This window comes from Penaeus vannamei, chromosome 18, assembly GCF_042767895.1.
Source record: "Penaeus vannamei isolate JL-2024 chromosome 18, ASM4276789v1, whole genome shotgun sequence".
Lineage (NCBI taxonomy): Eukaryota > Metazoa > Arthropoda > Malacostraca > Decapoda > Penaeidae > Penaeus > Penaeus vannamei.
Window position 1 is genome coordinate 9,663,768 of NC_091566.1, and position 17,923 is coordinate 9,681,690.

General features: G+C 40.9%; 1 protein-coding gene across 1 annotated transcript in view; it reads right to left on the reverse strand.

Annotated features, from left to right (window-relative positions):
* LOC113806483 (interference hedgehog) overlaps positions 1–17,418 on the reverse strand; it is a 30,791-nt gene extending 13,373 nt beyond the window's left edge. Inside the window, exons 1-5 of the mRNA XM_070133350.1 lie at positions 17,325–17,418; positions 5,552–5,657; positions 5,351–5,414; positions 4,504–4,744; positions 3,891–4,082 (exon numbers count right to left, since the gene is read on the reverse strand). Of these exons, the coding sequence (XP_069989451.1) occupies positions 3,891–4,082; positions 4,504–4,744; positions 5,351–5,414; positions 5,552–5,657; positions 17,325–17,397 (676 nt within the window). The 5' untranslated portion in view covers positions 17,398–17,418. The remainder of the gene's footprint in view (positions 1–3,890; positions 4,083–4,503; positions 4,745–5,350; positions 5,415–5,551; positions 5,658–17,324) is intronic.
* Between the last annotated feature and the right edge of the window lie 505 nt (positions 17,419–17,923).

Sequence of the window (17,923 nt, forward strand, 5' to 3'; positions counted from 1 at the left end):
ATTCATCTACCTATCTATCATATATCAATCTATTTATTTTTCTATCTATCTATTTATCAGTCTATCTACTAATCTACACAGAATAACATTATGTGATTCTCTCTCCAGCCTACTTTCTCCCTCTCTTCCATCCAATCAACTTCATCTCACTTATTTTCTCCATGTCTCCTCTTTCTCCTCCTCTCCATCCCTCCTTCCTTCCCTCCCCCTCCCTCTCCCTCTTTCCCCCTTTCGTTCTCCCTTCCCCCTCTCCCTCCCTCCCCCCTCCCCTCTCCTCTCCTCTCTCGTTGCTCCTCTCCTCCTCTCCTCTCTCTCCTCCTTTTCCCTTCCCCTTCCCCTCCCCCTCTCCCCCCTCCCCCTCTGCCTTTCCTTGTACAACGAAATAAAAACAAAAGTTAAATAATAAATGCCGGTTTCGAATCGTCTGGAATGCACTAGAAATAATTACGCTGTTGCAGATGAGCGCCCTTGCAAGCGGCGGGGTGTTGCAAGGATGACCTGCCCGGAATGTTGGTCTTCTCTTTGCAATTTTCCTAAACGCGAGGAATGGACTAGGCATGGCTTTTCTCTCGTGTGTGTGTGTGCGTGTGTGTGTGTGTGTGTGTTTGTGTGTGTGTGTGTGTGTGTGTGTGTGTGTGTGTGTGTGTGTGTGTGTGTGTGTGTGTGTGTTTGTGTGTGTGTGTGTGTGTGTGTGTGTGTGTGTGTGTCTGTGTCTGTGTGTTTGTGTGTGTGTGCGTGTGTGTGCGTGGGTGCGTGTGTGTGTGTGTGTGTGTGTGTGTGTGTGTGTGTGTGTGTGTGTGTGTGTGTGTGTGTGTGTGTGTGTGTGTGTGTGTGTGTGTGTGTGTGTGTGTGTGAGTGTTTGTGTGTGTGTGTGTGTGTGTGTGTGTGTGTGTGTGTGTGCGATGTATGTCTTCGCGTGAATTATTTAGATATATATTCCACTAATCCTATGACATGACCTTGGACTATATGATCCACTGCCCAAGTCTTAAAAGGAAGACGACGACGGAGGAAGAAAAGGAGTAGGAGAGGCAGGGGGAGGAGAGAGGAGGAGGAGGAGGAGGAGGAGGAGGAGGAGGAGGAGGAGGAGGAGGAGGAGGAGGAGGAGAAGGGAAGAAGAAGGAGAAAAGGAGGGGGAGGAGGTGGAAGAGGAAGAAGAAGGAGGAGGGAGGAGGAGGAAGAAGAGAAGGAGGAGGAGGAGGCGGACGAGGAAGAAGAAGGTGGAGGAAGAAAAAGAGAAAGGAAAAAGAGGAGGCAGGAGGAGTACGAAAAGGAAGAAGAGGAATTGGAGAAGGAAGAGGAGTAGAATGAATAAGAGGAGGTGGAGAAGGAAGAGGAGTTGGAAGAATGAATAAGAAAGAACGAAAGAGAAGAAGAGGAGGAGGAAGAAGAGGAGGAGGAGTAGGAAAAAGAGGAGGAGGAGGAGAAAAAAGAAGAGCAGTAGGAGTAGGAGAAGGAAGAGGAAGAAAAGGAAGAAAAAGAAGAGGAGGAGGAGGAGGGTGGAAGAGCAGCATTTTTATCAATTTCTCTCATTCTCGCATCCGTCTCTGCCGTTCCTTTAGCACGGGCAATCCCTCGCCCTCTAAAATTAGGCCCAAATTCAGTCCTTCCCGACATATAATAGATCTGCTTCAAGCTTAAGATTTGTGGCGCTTTCCCAAAGGTGGTAAATACTTAACATAAAATGAAGAAGAAGGAGAAGAACAGCAGCAAGAGAGAAGAACAGCAACAAGAGAGAAGAAGAACAGCAACATGAGAGAAGAAGAACAGAAACAAGAGAGAAGAAGAACAGAAACAAGAGAGAAGAAGAACAGAAACAAGAGAGAAGAAGAACAGCAACAAGAGAGAAGAACAGCAACAAGAGAGAAGAACAGCAACAAGAGAGAAGAAGAACAGCAACAAGAGAGAAGAACAGCAACAAGAGAGAAGAAGAACAGCAACAAGAGAGAAGAAGAACAGCAACAAGAGAGAAGAAGAACAGCAACAAGAGAGAAGAACAGCAACAAGAGAGAAGAAGAACAGCAACATGAGAGAAGAAGAACAGCAACAAGAGAGAAGAAGAACAGCAACAAGAGAGAAGAACAGCAACAAGAGAGAAGAAGAACAGCAACAAGAGAGAAGAAGAACAGCAACATGAGAGAAGAAGAACAGCAACAAGAGAGAAGAAGAACAGCAACAAGAGAGAAGAAGAACAGCAACAAGAGAGAAGAAGAACAGCAACAAGAGAGAAGAAGAACAGCAACAAGAGAGAAGAAGAACAGCAACAAGAGAGAAGAAGAACAGCAACAAGAGAGAAGAAGAACAGCAAATTAAGAGAGAAGAAGAACAGCAATGCAAGAGAGAGAAGAAGAACAGCAACAAGAGAGAAGAAGAACAGCAACAAGAGAGAAGAAGAACAGCAACAAGAGAGAAGAAGAACAGCAACATGAGAGAAGAACAGCAACAAGAGAGAAGAAGAACAGCAACATGAGAGAAGAAGAACAGCAACAAGAGAGAAGAAGAACAGCAACAAGAGAGAAGAAGAACAGCAACAAGAAAGAAAGAACAAGCAAACATGAGAGAAGAAGAAATGAAAGGAAGGAAAGAAAGGAAGAAGAAAGAAACAAGAGAGAAGAAGAACAAAGCAACAAGAGAGAAGAAGAACAGCAAAGCGCTCAGAGAGAAGAAAGAAAGAACAGCAACAAGAGAGAAGAAGAACAGAAAAATTAGAGAGAATGAACAGCAACAAGAGAGAAGAAGAACAGAAGACATGATGTTAGAAGAAGAACAGCAACAAGAGAGAAGAAGAACAGCAACAAGAGAGAAGAAGAACAGCAACAAGAGAGAAGAACAGCAACAAGAGAGAAGAAGAACAGCAACATGAGAGAAGAAGAACAGCAACAAGAAAGAAGAACAGCAACAAGAGAGAAGAAGAACAGCAACAAGAGAGAAGAACAGCAACAAGAGAGAAGAAGAACAGCAACAGCAGTGAATAGAATTAGCAATAAGAGAAGAAGAAATTTAGCAAACAGAGAGAGAAGAAGAAACAGCAAAGAGAGAAGAAGAACAGCAACATTAGAGAGAAGTATTAAGAACAGAAAAAATGAGAGAAGAACAGCAACAAGAGAGAAGAAGGACTGCAACAAGAGAGGCGCAGAACAGCAACAAGAGAGAAGCACAGCAACAAGAGAGACGAAGAACAGCAACACGAGAGAAGAAGTACAGGAACAAGAGAGAAGAACAGCAACAAGAGAAGAATAACAAGAAGAAGGAAGAAAGAAGAACAACATAGGCGATGAAGAAGAACGAGCATAAAAACAACAACAACAACCACCACAGCAATAACAAAAAATAGAAGAGGAAAAAGAAGGAAAATAGGAATAAGTAAAGAAAAAAGAAGAAAAAGAAGAAGAGGAGAAAAGAAGGAAAATAGAAGAAGAAGGAGAAAGGAGAAGAAGAAGAAGAAAAAGAAGAAGAAGAAGAAGAAGAAGAAGAAGAAGAAGAAGAAGAAAAAGAAAAAGAAAAAGATGAAAAAGGAAGAAGAAGAAGAAGAAGTAGAAAAGAAAGAAAAAGAAAAGAAAAGAAAAGAAAAGAAAAAGAAAGAAGAAGAAGAAGAAGTGAGAAAAGGTAGAAGAAGAAGAAGAAGACAAGAAGAAGAAAAAGAAATGAAAGAAAAAGAAAAGAAAAAGAAAAGAAAAGAAAAGAAAAGAAAGAAGAAGAAGAAGAAGGAGAAAAGGAAAAAGAAGAAGAAGAAGAAGAAGAAGAAGATGAAGACGAAGAAGAAGAAGAAGAAGAAGAAGAAGAAGAAGAAGAAGAAAAAGAAGAATAAGAAGAAAAAGAAGAATAAGAAAGAGAAGAAGAACAGGGTGCAAAAGGAGAGAAATCATGAATTCAGTTCTACCTTCAAAGTCCGTAGAGTTGTCCGAGGGACACGAACTCGGCGGCAGAAGGTCTCGTTGACCTGCAGAGGGCGACGGCGGTGACGGTGGGCGCGGTGACCGTCCGGTTGAGCACGGCGTTGTGGGCGCTGCAGGTGTACTCGCCCTCCGCCCACGCGCCCGCGTTCAGGATGAGGAGGTCTCCGTGGGGCGTCACTCGGTAGGCTGGAAGGGCGGGAAAAGGACGTACAGGAATTTGATAAAGAAAAGAAAAAGAATGTTTGATAATAAATAAATAAATAAATGAATGAAAATAACACTAAATGCGTGGAAACGAGAACTGGAAATGGGTTTTGAATACTTTAAGCGGAAATAAAAATTAAGAAAAGGGGGGATTTCGAAGTACGAGAATAAGAGCAAATCATTCGAGAATCTTCTGGAATTAAACGTTTCTAATCATTTTCTATCTATCCTTAGTAAGTAAGTGATACCCGACCGCCTACCATTCTGCACGCCCACACGCCCACACATCAAAGCTAAGTTCTCTTTCCTCCGAATCTAATGATATGAATCGCCTCTCCAACAACCTACAATCTATCACACCTTAAATAAAAAAAACGGCATAAAACACCGCCCATTACCATACCTTCAGGGGCGGCGTCGGTGTCCACCTCCCGCCCATCCCTGAAGAAAGTCAGCTGGGCGTCGGGCACGGACTGGGGACTCCCGCACTCCACCCTCGCCGCGCCGCCCTCCCTCACGCCCACTTCCACGCGGGGAGGGGACACGCCCACGGGGAAGTCCTCCAGCAGCGCCGCCTCCAGACGCCCCGGCAGAGAGGTCAGGGCGATGGCGCCGAACCACGCCACGCACCGTAGGTAAGTGTGCTAGGCTTTAGAGAGAGGGTCGTGTTTTTCTCTTTTACTGTGTCTGATTTCTCTTCCTCTGTCTCTGTTTCTGTTTTCTCTGTCTCTGCCGATTTCTGTTTTCTCTTTCTCTGCTTCTCCTGGTTCTGCGTTGGAACACCTTCGTTCGTTTTATCTGCTCTTGTCTGCGCCTTCATTTCTTCCCTTTAACTCTATTAGTATCTATGTGTATTCGTTCATCTGCTTTCATACCTCTTATTTTTACTTAATGTAAATGGTATCTCTCTCTCTCTCTCTCTCTCTCTCTCTCTCTCTCTCTCTCTCTCTCTCTCTCTCTGAGCGTATAGTATTTTTGTACATTCCTCGATTTTTCTTTTCATCACATTCATGTCTGTTGTACTGTCCGTTCAGCTCTCAGGATCTTTAATATCATCAATATTACTATTAACACTATATTATCAATTTAACTTTATCAATGTCATTTTCATCGTGATCATTATTCCTACAATCACCATTAGTGTCAGTTGAAAATGATAAACAGGAAAAAAATCACATGACCGAGAACAAATAAAATAAATAATTAAAAAAATAATTAAAACAAAAATATCTAAAACAAATAAAACTCACCTGATAGAGCCCCAACTGGTGCCGGAAGTGTCCCTCGCGCCCGCGACGACCAGCTATTCCCTTCCTGTCCGCAACACGGTAACCGTGAGAGGTTTGCTCCCCACCTCCTCTCCACCTCCTCCTCCTCCTCCTCCTCCATCGCCATTTTCCGAGGCTGAGGAAGGAGTGCTCGAGGAGAAGTGGTGGCTTAGACCAAGCCACGATATCTTCTCCGCCGTGACGTTGGTGGCGCACGGGAGCCGCACCTGAGTCCCCGGCACGGCGATCACCTGCCGCGCCGGCCACTCCGTGAACCCGATTCCGAACTCTGAGGGAGAGGGGGAGTGCAGAGTGAGATGAGGAGGGGAGGGAGGCAGAAGAGTGAGGAGGTGGGGAGTAAGAGGGAGAGGGAGACGAGAGAGTGAGTGGAGGGGAGGAGCAGGAGGAGAGGAGGGAGAGGAGGAAGAGCAGAGGCGAGCACAGTGACATTATTTACATGCATGCATATATATGGCAAGAGTGACAGAGTTTTATATATTTTTTATTTATTATTTACGATTTATATAATATATATTTATTTATACATTATATATATACGTTATTAACATTTATATATATACTTTATTTATATTTATATTTTTTTACTTTTGTATCAGATTTATTAAAAAACCTTGAAAAGAGTGATGTAAGATTATTTATTTAATATTTTTATTTATTATTATTATATTTATTTATATTATCATTATTTATTATTTATTTATATATTTTATTTTTATTATTTATTATCGATATATTTTTATTATTTTAATAATATTTATTTTATTTAAATGATTAATATTTGATAATTTTATTTATTATTATCTTATTTTATTATTTATTTATCTTCATTTAATTATTTATCACATTATATCATTTTATTATTTTTATTTTATTTTTATTTATTTATTTAATATTATTATCACATTTATGATTGATAATATATTTATTTATGATTATTACTATTTTATTATTTTTATTTACGTTATCACATTATTTAATATTTATTTATCTTTTCATTTAATATATCATATTATAATATTTAATTTATCTGTTACTTATACATTTATTTAATATTTTGATACTACTTAATATTTGATATATTTATTTTAATCTTTATTTATTATTTATTTATTATTTATATTTTTATGTATTTATTTATTTATTATTTATATTTACGTATTGTACATACTTATACTTATTTAATATTTACTTTATCGTTTATTAATATATTTATCTTTTCACGTCTGATTTTATATTTATTGTGATTTTATTTATATTTATTTATATTTTACTATCTACATTATTTTATTATCGTTTTATTGATGATGATGTTTTATTTTTATTTTATCTTTATTTTTGATTATTTTTATTTAAACATACCGTTCATTTTATTTTTATATTTTATCAGTTATTTATATCCCCATTTTTACATTTTCACTTAATTTTCATTTATCGATAAGATGATTTACTTTTATGATTGACGACGATGATATTTTTATTTATCTTTCATTTGTCTTATTTTAATACGATTTATCTTTCATCACATTAGATAGATGATTTATCTATGATGATTTATTTATTTACAATTATTATTTACGTGATGATGCACGCCATTTTGACATTTTTTCATCTGCATGATATTGATTTGATATAATATTTACTTAATTCGCGATGACACACGCCAATACTGACTGATTTGACTATTTCTCGTATGACGACATTTATTTTACATTTAATTAAAATTTTTCATTATGATGAAATGGCTGTCGATGCCAAGATATTTATATTGCTGATGTCAAGATGATGACGTTCCTCTGATGAGATGATGGATGTGCATTTTGTGATGAGATGATATATATTTGATGATTGAAGTATTATATTTATAAGAGGCATAGCTGTGACAATATTTGATAAGATGTATTTATTAAGATATATATATTTATGCTTATTTATAAGAGCGATGTGATATGCATACACATATGATATATGTATATTTATATTTATTACATATGCATGTTATTTATATATATATATGTATATATATCTATATATTTATTTATAAGTATTATATTTATATATATATTTATACATGTGTATTTATATATAAAATGTTTAAAGTATTTATAGTGAAATGATACACGAGAGAGCATTTACATATTATAGTGGAGGGGTGAGCATTTATTATATACATATTATACATGAAAAGCAAGAACTGAGAAACCCGAGAGAGAAAACGATGAAACAGAGGGAAATGGAGAGAGCGGGGAAAACGGGGACAGAGAGAAGATGTGAGAGAGGGAGGAAAGAGAGGGAGAGAGGGAAAGAGATGGGAGAGGGAAAAGAATGGAGTGAGAAGAAGGTGGGAGAGAGGAACGCGGTGACAGAGAAAGGGAAGAAAGCGGTGTGGGGGAGAAATACGGTGAGAGGGAGTATGATAAACAAGAATGAAACAAAATATTGAGTAAAAGGGGAAAAAAGCAAGAATTAGAGGAAAAAAAGAGTGATCAATCAGAAGAGAGAGAGAGAAAAAAATGAATATCATAAAGTGGTGAGCGAGGAGGTTCGACAAAAAAAAAAAAAAAAAAAAAAAAAAAAAAACGAATGAACTACAAAAATATTAACGTGTTCAGGGAAAAACCGGCAGTCAGTTTCAGGGGAAAATGCTGAATACCGAGAGGAGGAAACTGAATTTTAGGGGAAAAATAAGTGCGTGAGATGAAAGGCGATGAGGAAAAAATCTGAGGAAAAATGAGTAATGAGTTTGAGAAATAAAAGATGATGTTTAATAAACAATTAGGAAAATGATGAGAATAAAAAGAATAACGAAAGGAAGAAGAGCAAATAAACAGATAACAAATATAGAGAGAAAAGAAGAGTGATGATTCAACCTGAAAGATGAAACAGGGTGTGCGATGAGAATGTGCAAGTCCTGAAGGAACAAGATGAGAGCAGGAGGAAGAAAAAAGAGTAAATAGAGATAATGATGATGTTTTATATATATTTTTATGAATGAGAGTTTATGACATGAGGAGAGGGGGAAGGAGGAGGAGGAGGGAATGGAGGAGTAGGAGGACAATGAGGAGGAGCATATATGACATGGAGTATGAGAGCAGGAGGGGGAAGGAGGAGATAGAGAAGAAGATGATACGATACAAAGAAGAAGAAGAAAAAAGAAGAGAGTTAAGTGGGAAGAGGAGAAAAAGAAGGAAGAAAATGGGAGAGAAAAGGAGATGGTGAAAGAGATAATGTACAGAGAGAAGGTGAGAAGAGGAAAAGAGAAGAAAGAAAATGGTAAAGATAGACATAGATACAGAAGAGAAGAGATAAGAAAAGAAAAAAAATATACAAGAAAGAGATAGAACAAGAGACCCGATCTACTTGCATATGTGTGGGGGGAGGGGGGAGGGGGGAGGGGGAGGGGAATCGGGGAGAATCTGTTTGAAGGTTTTCTTGCTCTCGACGTGGTCATCTATTGAGGAGTCTGTCTTCTCTTTAAAACCTATAGGAATCCTTTTCGATAACGAATGCCTTCAAAACACACTAAGACACACACACACACACTGGGAATTACACACATTGCACAAAATCATTAATCACACACACACACACACACACATATACATACACACACACACAGACATACACACACACACACACACACACACACACACACACACACACCTTCCCATATCAAAGGAGATAAATAAATAAGTAAATGAATAAATAAATGAAAAAATATACATACTAACAATATATATATATATATATATATATATATATATATATATAACAACGAATCTCTCTCCCAAAGACTAATTGTAATTTTGTATAACGTCCAGCCTGAATATTAAAGACCGGTTCAGCTTTGAAACACCTTTTGCATCCTCAAAGATTAATAAAGTTAGAAGACAAATATAAGAAAGGAGTAGAAAACAAACTGGAAAGGCAATATGGTAGGAAAATGAACAAGAAAATATTAAAAATGAAGAAAGAAGAAAAACGAAAAAAATAACAATAATAATAAGAGAGAAAACAAACATAAAAGAAGGAAAAAGAAAAAATACGGTTATAAAGAAAAAAGAGGACAAAGAAAAAAAAGTACAAGCAGAGTAAAAGAAAAGATAAAAGACAAAGAAAAGACAAAGAAAAAGAAAATAAAAAGTCAAGACAAAAAGAAAGTAAAGAAATGAAAAAAAGAAAAAAAGAAAAAAGACAACAAACAGAAAAAAAGGCAAGACAAAACAAGACAGTAGTTGGGTCCACAATAACTGGCTGAACACTGTCTGATTCTGGCTCTGATGTTAAAAAGTCGTTGATTATGCTCCGTGAACGAGGCTTCCTGAATGAGGTCTTGATTGCTTGCAGATTCCGCTGAGATTTATCGTTTACTGTCAATTGATTGCAATGTGGCTCTGGTGTCGTGCCCGAGGGGTGGGGAGGGGAAGAGGCAGGAGGAGGTAGGGCTTCCCGAGGGCAAGCTGTTTGGACTACGTAGCTGTGTATATGTGTGTGTGTGTGTGTGTGTGTGCCTCTGTCACTCTCTTTCTTTTTGTTGACATTTTTTCCTCTCTTCCTCTCCTCCCTTTCTAACTCTCTCCTCCTCTTCTCTCTCTCTCTCTCTCTCTCTCTCTCTCTCTCTCTCTCTTTCTTTCCTTTCCTTCCTTTCCTTTTCTTCTTTTTCTTTCCTTTCTTCCTTTCCCCTTCCTCACCAATTCACCTTCACCTCTTTGATCTCACCAATTCACCCTCACTTTGCACCTCACTCTTCAATTCCTCGACCTTCTCCTTCCTCTCTGTCCTTTCTCCTCTCTCTCTTTCCGTTTCTTTCCTTTCCTCTTTCTTTTTTTCCTTTTCCTTTTCTTCCTTTTCCTTTTTTTCCTTTTCTATTTTTTCTTCCTTTTTCTCTTCTTCTTTTTCTTTCTTTCTTTTTTTTTCTTCTTTTTCTTTCTTTCTTCTTCTTCTTCTTTTTCTTTTTCTTTTCCTTCTTCTTTTTCTCTTTCTTTTTCTCTTTTTCCTTCCTTTTCTCTCTTTTCCTTTTTCTTTTCTCTTTTTCCTTCCTTCTTCTTCTTTTTTTTCTTCTTTCTTCTTCTTCTTTCTTCTTCCTGTCCTTTCCTTCCTTCTCATCCTTCCTCTTCCTTCATGATATTATTGATATCACACACTACAAAGACAGAATGGATTGTTTATATGTTTTAAAGATGAGATTTAGCCTGCCTTTAACGGGGAGTACCTGGCTGTTTGCTCGGCTTAATCTGCAGTCTGTTTGTCTGTCATCCTGTCCTGTTTGTGTCTGTCTGTCCGTCTTCACCTGTCTGCTCGTCAGTTTGTTTGTCATACTAGTTGTTTCATTACACACGACTTCACTTATCATCAATAACATCAATATTTATCATTGTCACTTACCATGTACCATTTTACCATTTCATTGTCACTTACTTACCGCACGCATCATTTACCACCATTTACGTCGTTTATCTGCTACCTGCTTTCATTTCCTGCGCCCAGCGGCTTCCCTGCCCGACTGCTTGTTTTACCTGCTTGCATGTGGATTTGTCTGCTGCTCTGCCCGCTCGTCACCATTGTACTTACATATTCCCCATTTCTTTCCTCCAGCTCATCATTGTAGTTTATTGTCAGTCTGCTCGGCTTCATCACCGAACTGAACCTTTCCTCTTTTCCCCTTTCTTCCTCTTCAGTCTTCCTCCCAATCCCCCTCTCCTTTCTTTTCTATTTTCCCTTCGTCCTTCTCTTCGTCGCTCTTTTCTCACTCCCTTTCTCCCTTTACCCTCACACACTTCTCTCCCCCTTCTCCTTCAGCTCTTCGCTCTCTCTACCCCTTATCCGTCTCTCTCTTTCCTTTCATAATTTTCTCCTCTTCCTTCTCTCCTTCCCTTTTCACTTTTCTGTCTCTTTCTTCTTTTCTCCGCGTCTTCCCTCTCTTTCCTTCACCCTCTCTTTTCCTTATTTTCTCCACACTTTCCCTCTCTCTTTCTTCCTCACCCTCTTCTTTCTCCCTCTCCACTCTCTCTCCACAATCCTCCCCCTCTTCTCTTTTCCTCACCCTTATCTTTCCCTCTCCTCTCTTCTTCAGTACTTTCCTCCTCTCTCTCTTTCACATTTTTCTTCTCTCCCTCTCTCTCTTTCATCTCTCTCTCCTTTTCTTCACTCTCTCTCTCCTTTCCCTTCAATCTTTCTCCTCTCCTTCCTTCACCTCCTCTCCTCTCTCTCCTCTCTCATCTTCTTTCTTCTTCTCCTCTTCTTTGACCTTCTCTCCTTCCTTTTCCCTTCTCTTCACCCCTCCCATCACTCTCCCTCTCTCTCCCTCTCCCCTTTCCCTTCACCCTCCCATCCATCTCATCCTTTCATCCCCCACTTCCTTCCTCCTCCCCGACCACCTCCACCACATCTGTCGCATCGCCTCCCATAACATGTTTTGTTTATTCAAAGAAACTCCAATGAATTAGCGGTCGTGGAGATCATAATGCACGACTGATACGGCGGCGAGAGAAGAGGATCCGCTCGGGAGTGATTCATAGGTAGGGGTGTGTCCTTTCCCCCACAGCTCCCCATTTACCACCATCTCCTCCACGACGTTTGGCAGGACATCTGTTCGGGTTCTGGTGTCGCCATCTGTTGGGTATGATCGTAAATGTTCGATTTCTCTTTTTTTTATGATCTATACTTATTTTTGTTCTTCCACCCTTGACTTTCGTATTTTTTTCTATCTGTTCTTCTTTGTGTATCTCTATCTATTAACAATAAGTGATTTTTTCAACATTTCTTCTATTCTCTGTTACCTTTTCTTGTTCCTTTAATCTCCTCCTCCTCCTCCCCTTTTCCTTATCATTATTATTGTTATTATCATTATTATCATTATCATTTTTATTACCATTATTATCATCATTCTTATATTGATACTTTCCTTTTCCTTATCTCTTTTTCTTCCTCCTCTTCCTTTTCCTTCCTCTCCCCCTCTCTCTCTCTTTATTCTTCTCCTTCTCTCCCTCTTCCTCCTCTCCTCCCTCTCCTCCTCCCTCCCTCCCTCCTTCCTTCCTTCTCCCTCCCTCTCCCTCCCTCCTCCTCCTCCTCCCTCCTCCTCCTCCTCCTCCTCCTTCTTCTTCTCCCTCCTCCTTTCCTTTCTTCTCCCTCTCTATCTCCTTATTCTTCTCTCCTTTTCCTCTCCCCCTCCTAATTCTCCTCCTCCTCCTTCTTCTCCTCCTCCTTCTCCTTTTCTTCTCCCTCTCATCTCCTTATTCTTCTCCCTCTCCTTCTCCTCCCCCTCCTTCCTCCTCCTCCTCCTCCTCCTCCTCCCTCCTCCTCCTCCTCCTCCTCCTTCTTCTCTTCTTCTTCCTTCTCCTTTCTTTCTCCCTCTTCTTCATTTCCTATTCTTCTCCTTTCCTTCTCCTCCTCCCCCTCCCCCCTTCCTTCCTCTCTCTCCTCCTCCTCCTCCTCCTCCTTCCTTCCTCTTTTCCTCTTCTCCTCCTCCTTTCTTCTTTCCTTCTTTCTTTTTTTCCCTCTCTCTCATTCTTCTTCATTCTTCCTCCCTCCTTCTCCCTCCCCTCCTTCCCTCCTCCTCCTTCCTCCTCCTCCTCCTCCTCCTCCTCCTCCTCCTCTCTCCTCCTCCCCCTCCTTCCTCCTCCTCCTCCTCCTCCTCCTCCGCTACTGAGTTATGGCGGCGGGTCCCTTGAAATCAAAGGCCGCATCAAACATTCTTTTCTTCCTCTATTTATTTTGCGGCTAAGTTTATTTTCTTCATATATTTTCCTTTCAAGATTTACTGTTCATCTAGGTAATCATATGGGAAATATACTTGTATATGACATGCAGCCGCGTTTAACACACGTGCAAAAATAAATATATACTGTATATACACTTATATATTCAGAAAAAAATGAATACACATATACACGCCAATACACACACACACACACACACACACACACACACACACACACACACACACACACACACACACACACACACACACACACGCGCACACACACTCACAGACTCATTTACACAAGCAAACGCACAAACACACGCTCGCATACAATCAAACACACATTCACACAACCAAACAGACAAACACACACAAATACAAACCAAACAAACAACAAACAAACGGGATTGGTTAGTTGCTTAATAATGATTTTTCACGGAATAACTATGGAAAAAATTGCACTGAAGATCACTTCTTTTTTCGGATCGAGGTCTCCAAACTGGTCGTTTTAAATAGTCCCTGTTATGTGTTAAACTGGTCGTTACAGTTGTGGCAGCAATCACGTTCTATGAAAGGTATAGGCAATCGTCGTTTAGCAGGCGCGTAAGTTAAACTATTGCTTCGTAAGTGAAGTAGAAGGTGCTAAATCGGTCGTTCTAAGTAGCCAGTGTTATGTGCTAAATCGGTCGTTCTAAGTAGAGTTGTAGTGTTATAAAGCAAATCTGGTCGTTCTAAGCAGCCAGTTGCGTTAATTTATTGTTATGTAGTCATAAGTAGTTAAATCGGTCGCTTTATGTAGTTGTATATATAGAGCTGAAAAAGTAATGGTATTACTTATGATGGTTAGGATGATGGTGACGGAAATAGTAATGATAAAGGTAAAGGTAAAGGTAATGGTAATGGTGATGATGGTGTAGGGGATGTTGAACATGGCGATGATGGTGAAGACGCATAGTGACCGATGATTTTGAAGGTGATGGTGATAGACAACAACAGTATAATGTTAGTAACGATGATAACAATATTCAAAATAAAAATACCAATAACAATAAAAAACAATAATAATAATAATAATAACGATAATGATGACGAAAGTGGTGATGATGATGATGATAATGATAATAATGAAAATGACTAAGATTATGATAATGATAAGGATAATGGCATTGATAAAAACAACACCAATAACGATAACAAAATCACCAGCAAAACTAACAACAATAGTAAACACAATTCTAACGATGACAAACGCCCTATCATACCCCCCCCCCCCCGATTATGTGAATCCCAGAGGCAACAAAGTCACACACACACTTCCACACGAGCGTCATCTCTGTGTGTGCGTGCGCGCGTGTACGCCCGACCTACACACACGCATCAGTATTCATAACATAATCTTCTACTGACAGATCTGCAAGTCAATCCTGGGTCGTTTGCATATACTGAAAAGTCAAGATTTTTTTTTATTTCTCTTTTTTATCTACATTTTTTTCTCTCTCTTGTTTTCATCTCCATCTCTCTTCTTTTTTATATATCATTTGTTCTTTTCTCTTGTTTGTTTGTTTTGTCTGTTTTTTTTTCTCTCTCTCTTCTCTCTCTCTCTCTCTCTCATCTTCCTTCTCTCTCTCTCTCTCTCTCTCTCTCTCTCTCTCTCTCTGTCCATCTCTCTCTCTCTCTTTCTCTCTCCTTCTTGGTCTTTAACATGTTTATTTCCTTCTTTTTATCCCTTTTTTTTCTTCCCTTCATTCTCCTTATTCCCTCCTTTCTCTTCCTCCTTCTCTTTCTTTCTCTTTCTTCGCTTCTCCTCCCATTTGTGCTCTTTCTCTATATTGCCAGCAAATATACAAGATTTTTTCTCCTTCTCTCCTTATCTCTCTTCTTCCTTCCTTCTTCCTTTCCCTCTCCTTCTCTCCTCTTTCTCCCTTTTCCATCCCTCCTTCCCGCATTCTTTTTGCCACCTTCCCAAGATTTGACTCCTTCCTTCTTCCCTTTTCCTTCCTTCAACCTCCCTCCCTCCCTCCACCTCCCTCCTCCTCCGCACCCTCCTCCATTGCACCCTCCTCCCTCTCCTTTCCTCTTCCCCCTTCCCCCACACCTGGTCCTGAACTAAATCCCTGACTTTAACACCGAGTTTCTATCTTGCACACAAACTGGTGCAACATTCCAAGCTCTCCTCCCATCTCATCCTTACCTACCGCCCCCTGCCTCTCTACTTTCTCATCGTTATCTCTTTCCTGGTTTTCCATTTTCACGCTCATCTGCTTTCTTCATCTTCCTTTTTTGTCGTCTTCCTCTTCGTTTTCATTTGTTTTTTTCTGTCTATTTTCATTTTCCCCCTTCCCTATTTCATTTCTCCCTCTCCTTTTTTCTCCCTTCTTCCCTCCCTGCCTTGTACACTCAACTCCAGTTCCCTCCCTTCCCTTTCCCCCCTTTCCTCTTCAACTTTTCTCTTCTCCTCCTCCATTCTCTTCCACCTGGCCCTTTCTTGTCTTCTTTCCCACCTTCTTATCACTTTAGGAGGAAGAGGGGAGGGGGAGGGGCACCTAGCAAGGCTTGTCAATATTCATGATCTTTAAACAGCATTTGGGAGGTGTATGTGTGTGTGTGTGTGCGTGTGTGTGTGTGTGTGTGTGTGTGTGTGTGTGTGTGTGTGTGTGTGTGCGTGTGTGTGTGTGTGTGTGTGTGTGTGTGTGTGTGTGTGTGTGTGTGTGTGTGTGTGTGTGTGTGTGTGTGTGTGTGTGCATGTATGTGTGTGTGTATGTATGTGTGTGTGTGTGCGTGTGTGTGTGTGTGTGTTTGTACGTGTGTGTGTGTGTGTGTGTAGTGTGTGTGTGTGTGTGTGTTTTTGTACGTGTTTGTGTGTGTGTGTGTTTGTACGTGTGTGTGTTTGTGTGTAGTGTGTGTGTTTGTGTGTGTATTTGTGTGTGTGTGTGTGTGTGTGTGTGTGTGTGTGTGTGTGTGTGTGTAAGTATAAGTATGAGTGTGAGTATGAGTACGTGTGTGTGTGAGTGTGACGTATATATATATACATATACACATATAATTTGAAAATTTAGTTACAGAGGTCAGCAACTCAGCCACGTGGTGGTTGACTAGAAAAGAACACGAAAAGACGGAATAAATAATAATCTTCCCCTTTCCTTCTTCATCCTTCTTCCCTCTTATTACTCTCCTCTCTTCTCCCTCTTCCTCCTCCTTGTCTCCCACCTCTCCCGCCTCATCTCTCACTCTCCCTATCCTTCACGCTCTCATTTTCCGGCCCATCTTCCTCTACCTCTCTCCCATCTCCCTCTCCCCTTTTCCACTTCTCTATCTCTCTCTCCCATCTCCCACATCTCCTTTGTATTTATCTACCTCCAGCTTTTCCATCTTTCCTCTCTCTCTACCTCTCCTCCTCCACCTCTCCTATCTCCCTCTCTCTTTTCCCCTCTCCTAACTCTCCCTCTCCCTATCCCCCACCTTCATTCTCCCTCTCCTTTTCCCTCTCCCAACTCTCATATCTCCTCTTCCTCTCCCTCACCCACCTTTTCTCCTCTCTCCCTCTCTCCTTTCCCCTCTCCTAACTCTCCCTCTCCCTCTCCCCCCTTCAGTCTCCCTCTCCCTATCCCCCACCCTCATTCTCCCTCTCCCTCTCCTAAATCTCCCTCTCCCTACCCCCCCTCATTCTCCCTCTCCCTCTCCCTCCCCTCTCCTAAATCTCCCTCTCCCTATCCCCCACCCTCATTCTCCCTCTCCCTCTCCCTCCCCTCCCCTAATTCTCCCTCCCCCCCCCTTCCCCATATACCTGTCACACGCAAAACTTTAACCGAGAGAGGACGGGCCGGAACTTCCTCCAGAGAAGACTACTTTACGGCGTCGTTAACAAGGTTGTTTATCCGCTGCCTCGTTTACCCGGAGCACCTGGCATCCATCGAGGGATCTGGGGAGGGAGGGGGGGGAGGGGTAGTGGGGAGGTAGGTGGGGAAATTAAGGGGAGGTAGGGGGGAAGTAGGGGGGGAGGTAGAGGAAATATGGGGAAGTAGGGGGAGGTAGGGGGTTAGATAGTGTGTGTGTGTGTGTGTGTGTGGTTGTGCGTGTGCGTGTGCGTGTGCGTGTGCGTGTGCGTGTGCGTGTGCGTGTGCGTGTGTGTGTGTGTGTGTGTGTGTGTGTGTGTGTGTGTGTGTGTGTGTGTGTGTGTGTGTGTGTGTGTGTGTGTGTGTGTGTGTGTGCGTGTGTGTCTAGGGATGTGGCACTCACCAGCTACCGCCTCCACCAGTGCCACCGTCGCCGCCATCGTCAGGAGTGCCGCCGGACCACTCAGGAGCCTCATCCTCGGCACTCTATTGGCACGCTCCCTGGAACGAGAGGAAAAGGTATTGGATATTAATAGGAATAATGATGATAATTAAAAAAACAAACAAACAAAAAAACAATTACAACAACGATGCTAATCAGTATCCTTACTATTATTATTATTGTTATTACTATCTATTAACTACAAAGAATTGTAATAATAATAATAACAATAATACTGATAACAATATGATGATGATGATGATGGTGATAACAATAATAAGAATAACAATAATGAAGAATGAGGAGGAGGAGAGTAATGTTAATATAAACCTTTCGCTCTCTCCCTCACCATCCTTTCCTCTCCTTTCCCCTTCCATCCCTCTCTTTCCCTCCAACTCTCTCTCACCTCCTTCCCTCCTTCCTCCCTATCCCTATTCTTCCCTCCCTCCAACTCATCCTTTCCCTCCTTCCCATCCCTCCCTTCCTCTCCTTTCCTCCCTCCCTCCTTACCCTCCTTCTCCCTCCCTATTCCTCCCTCCATCCCTCTCATCCTTTCCCTC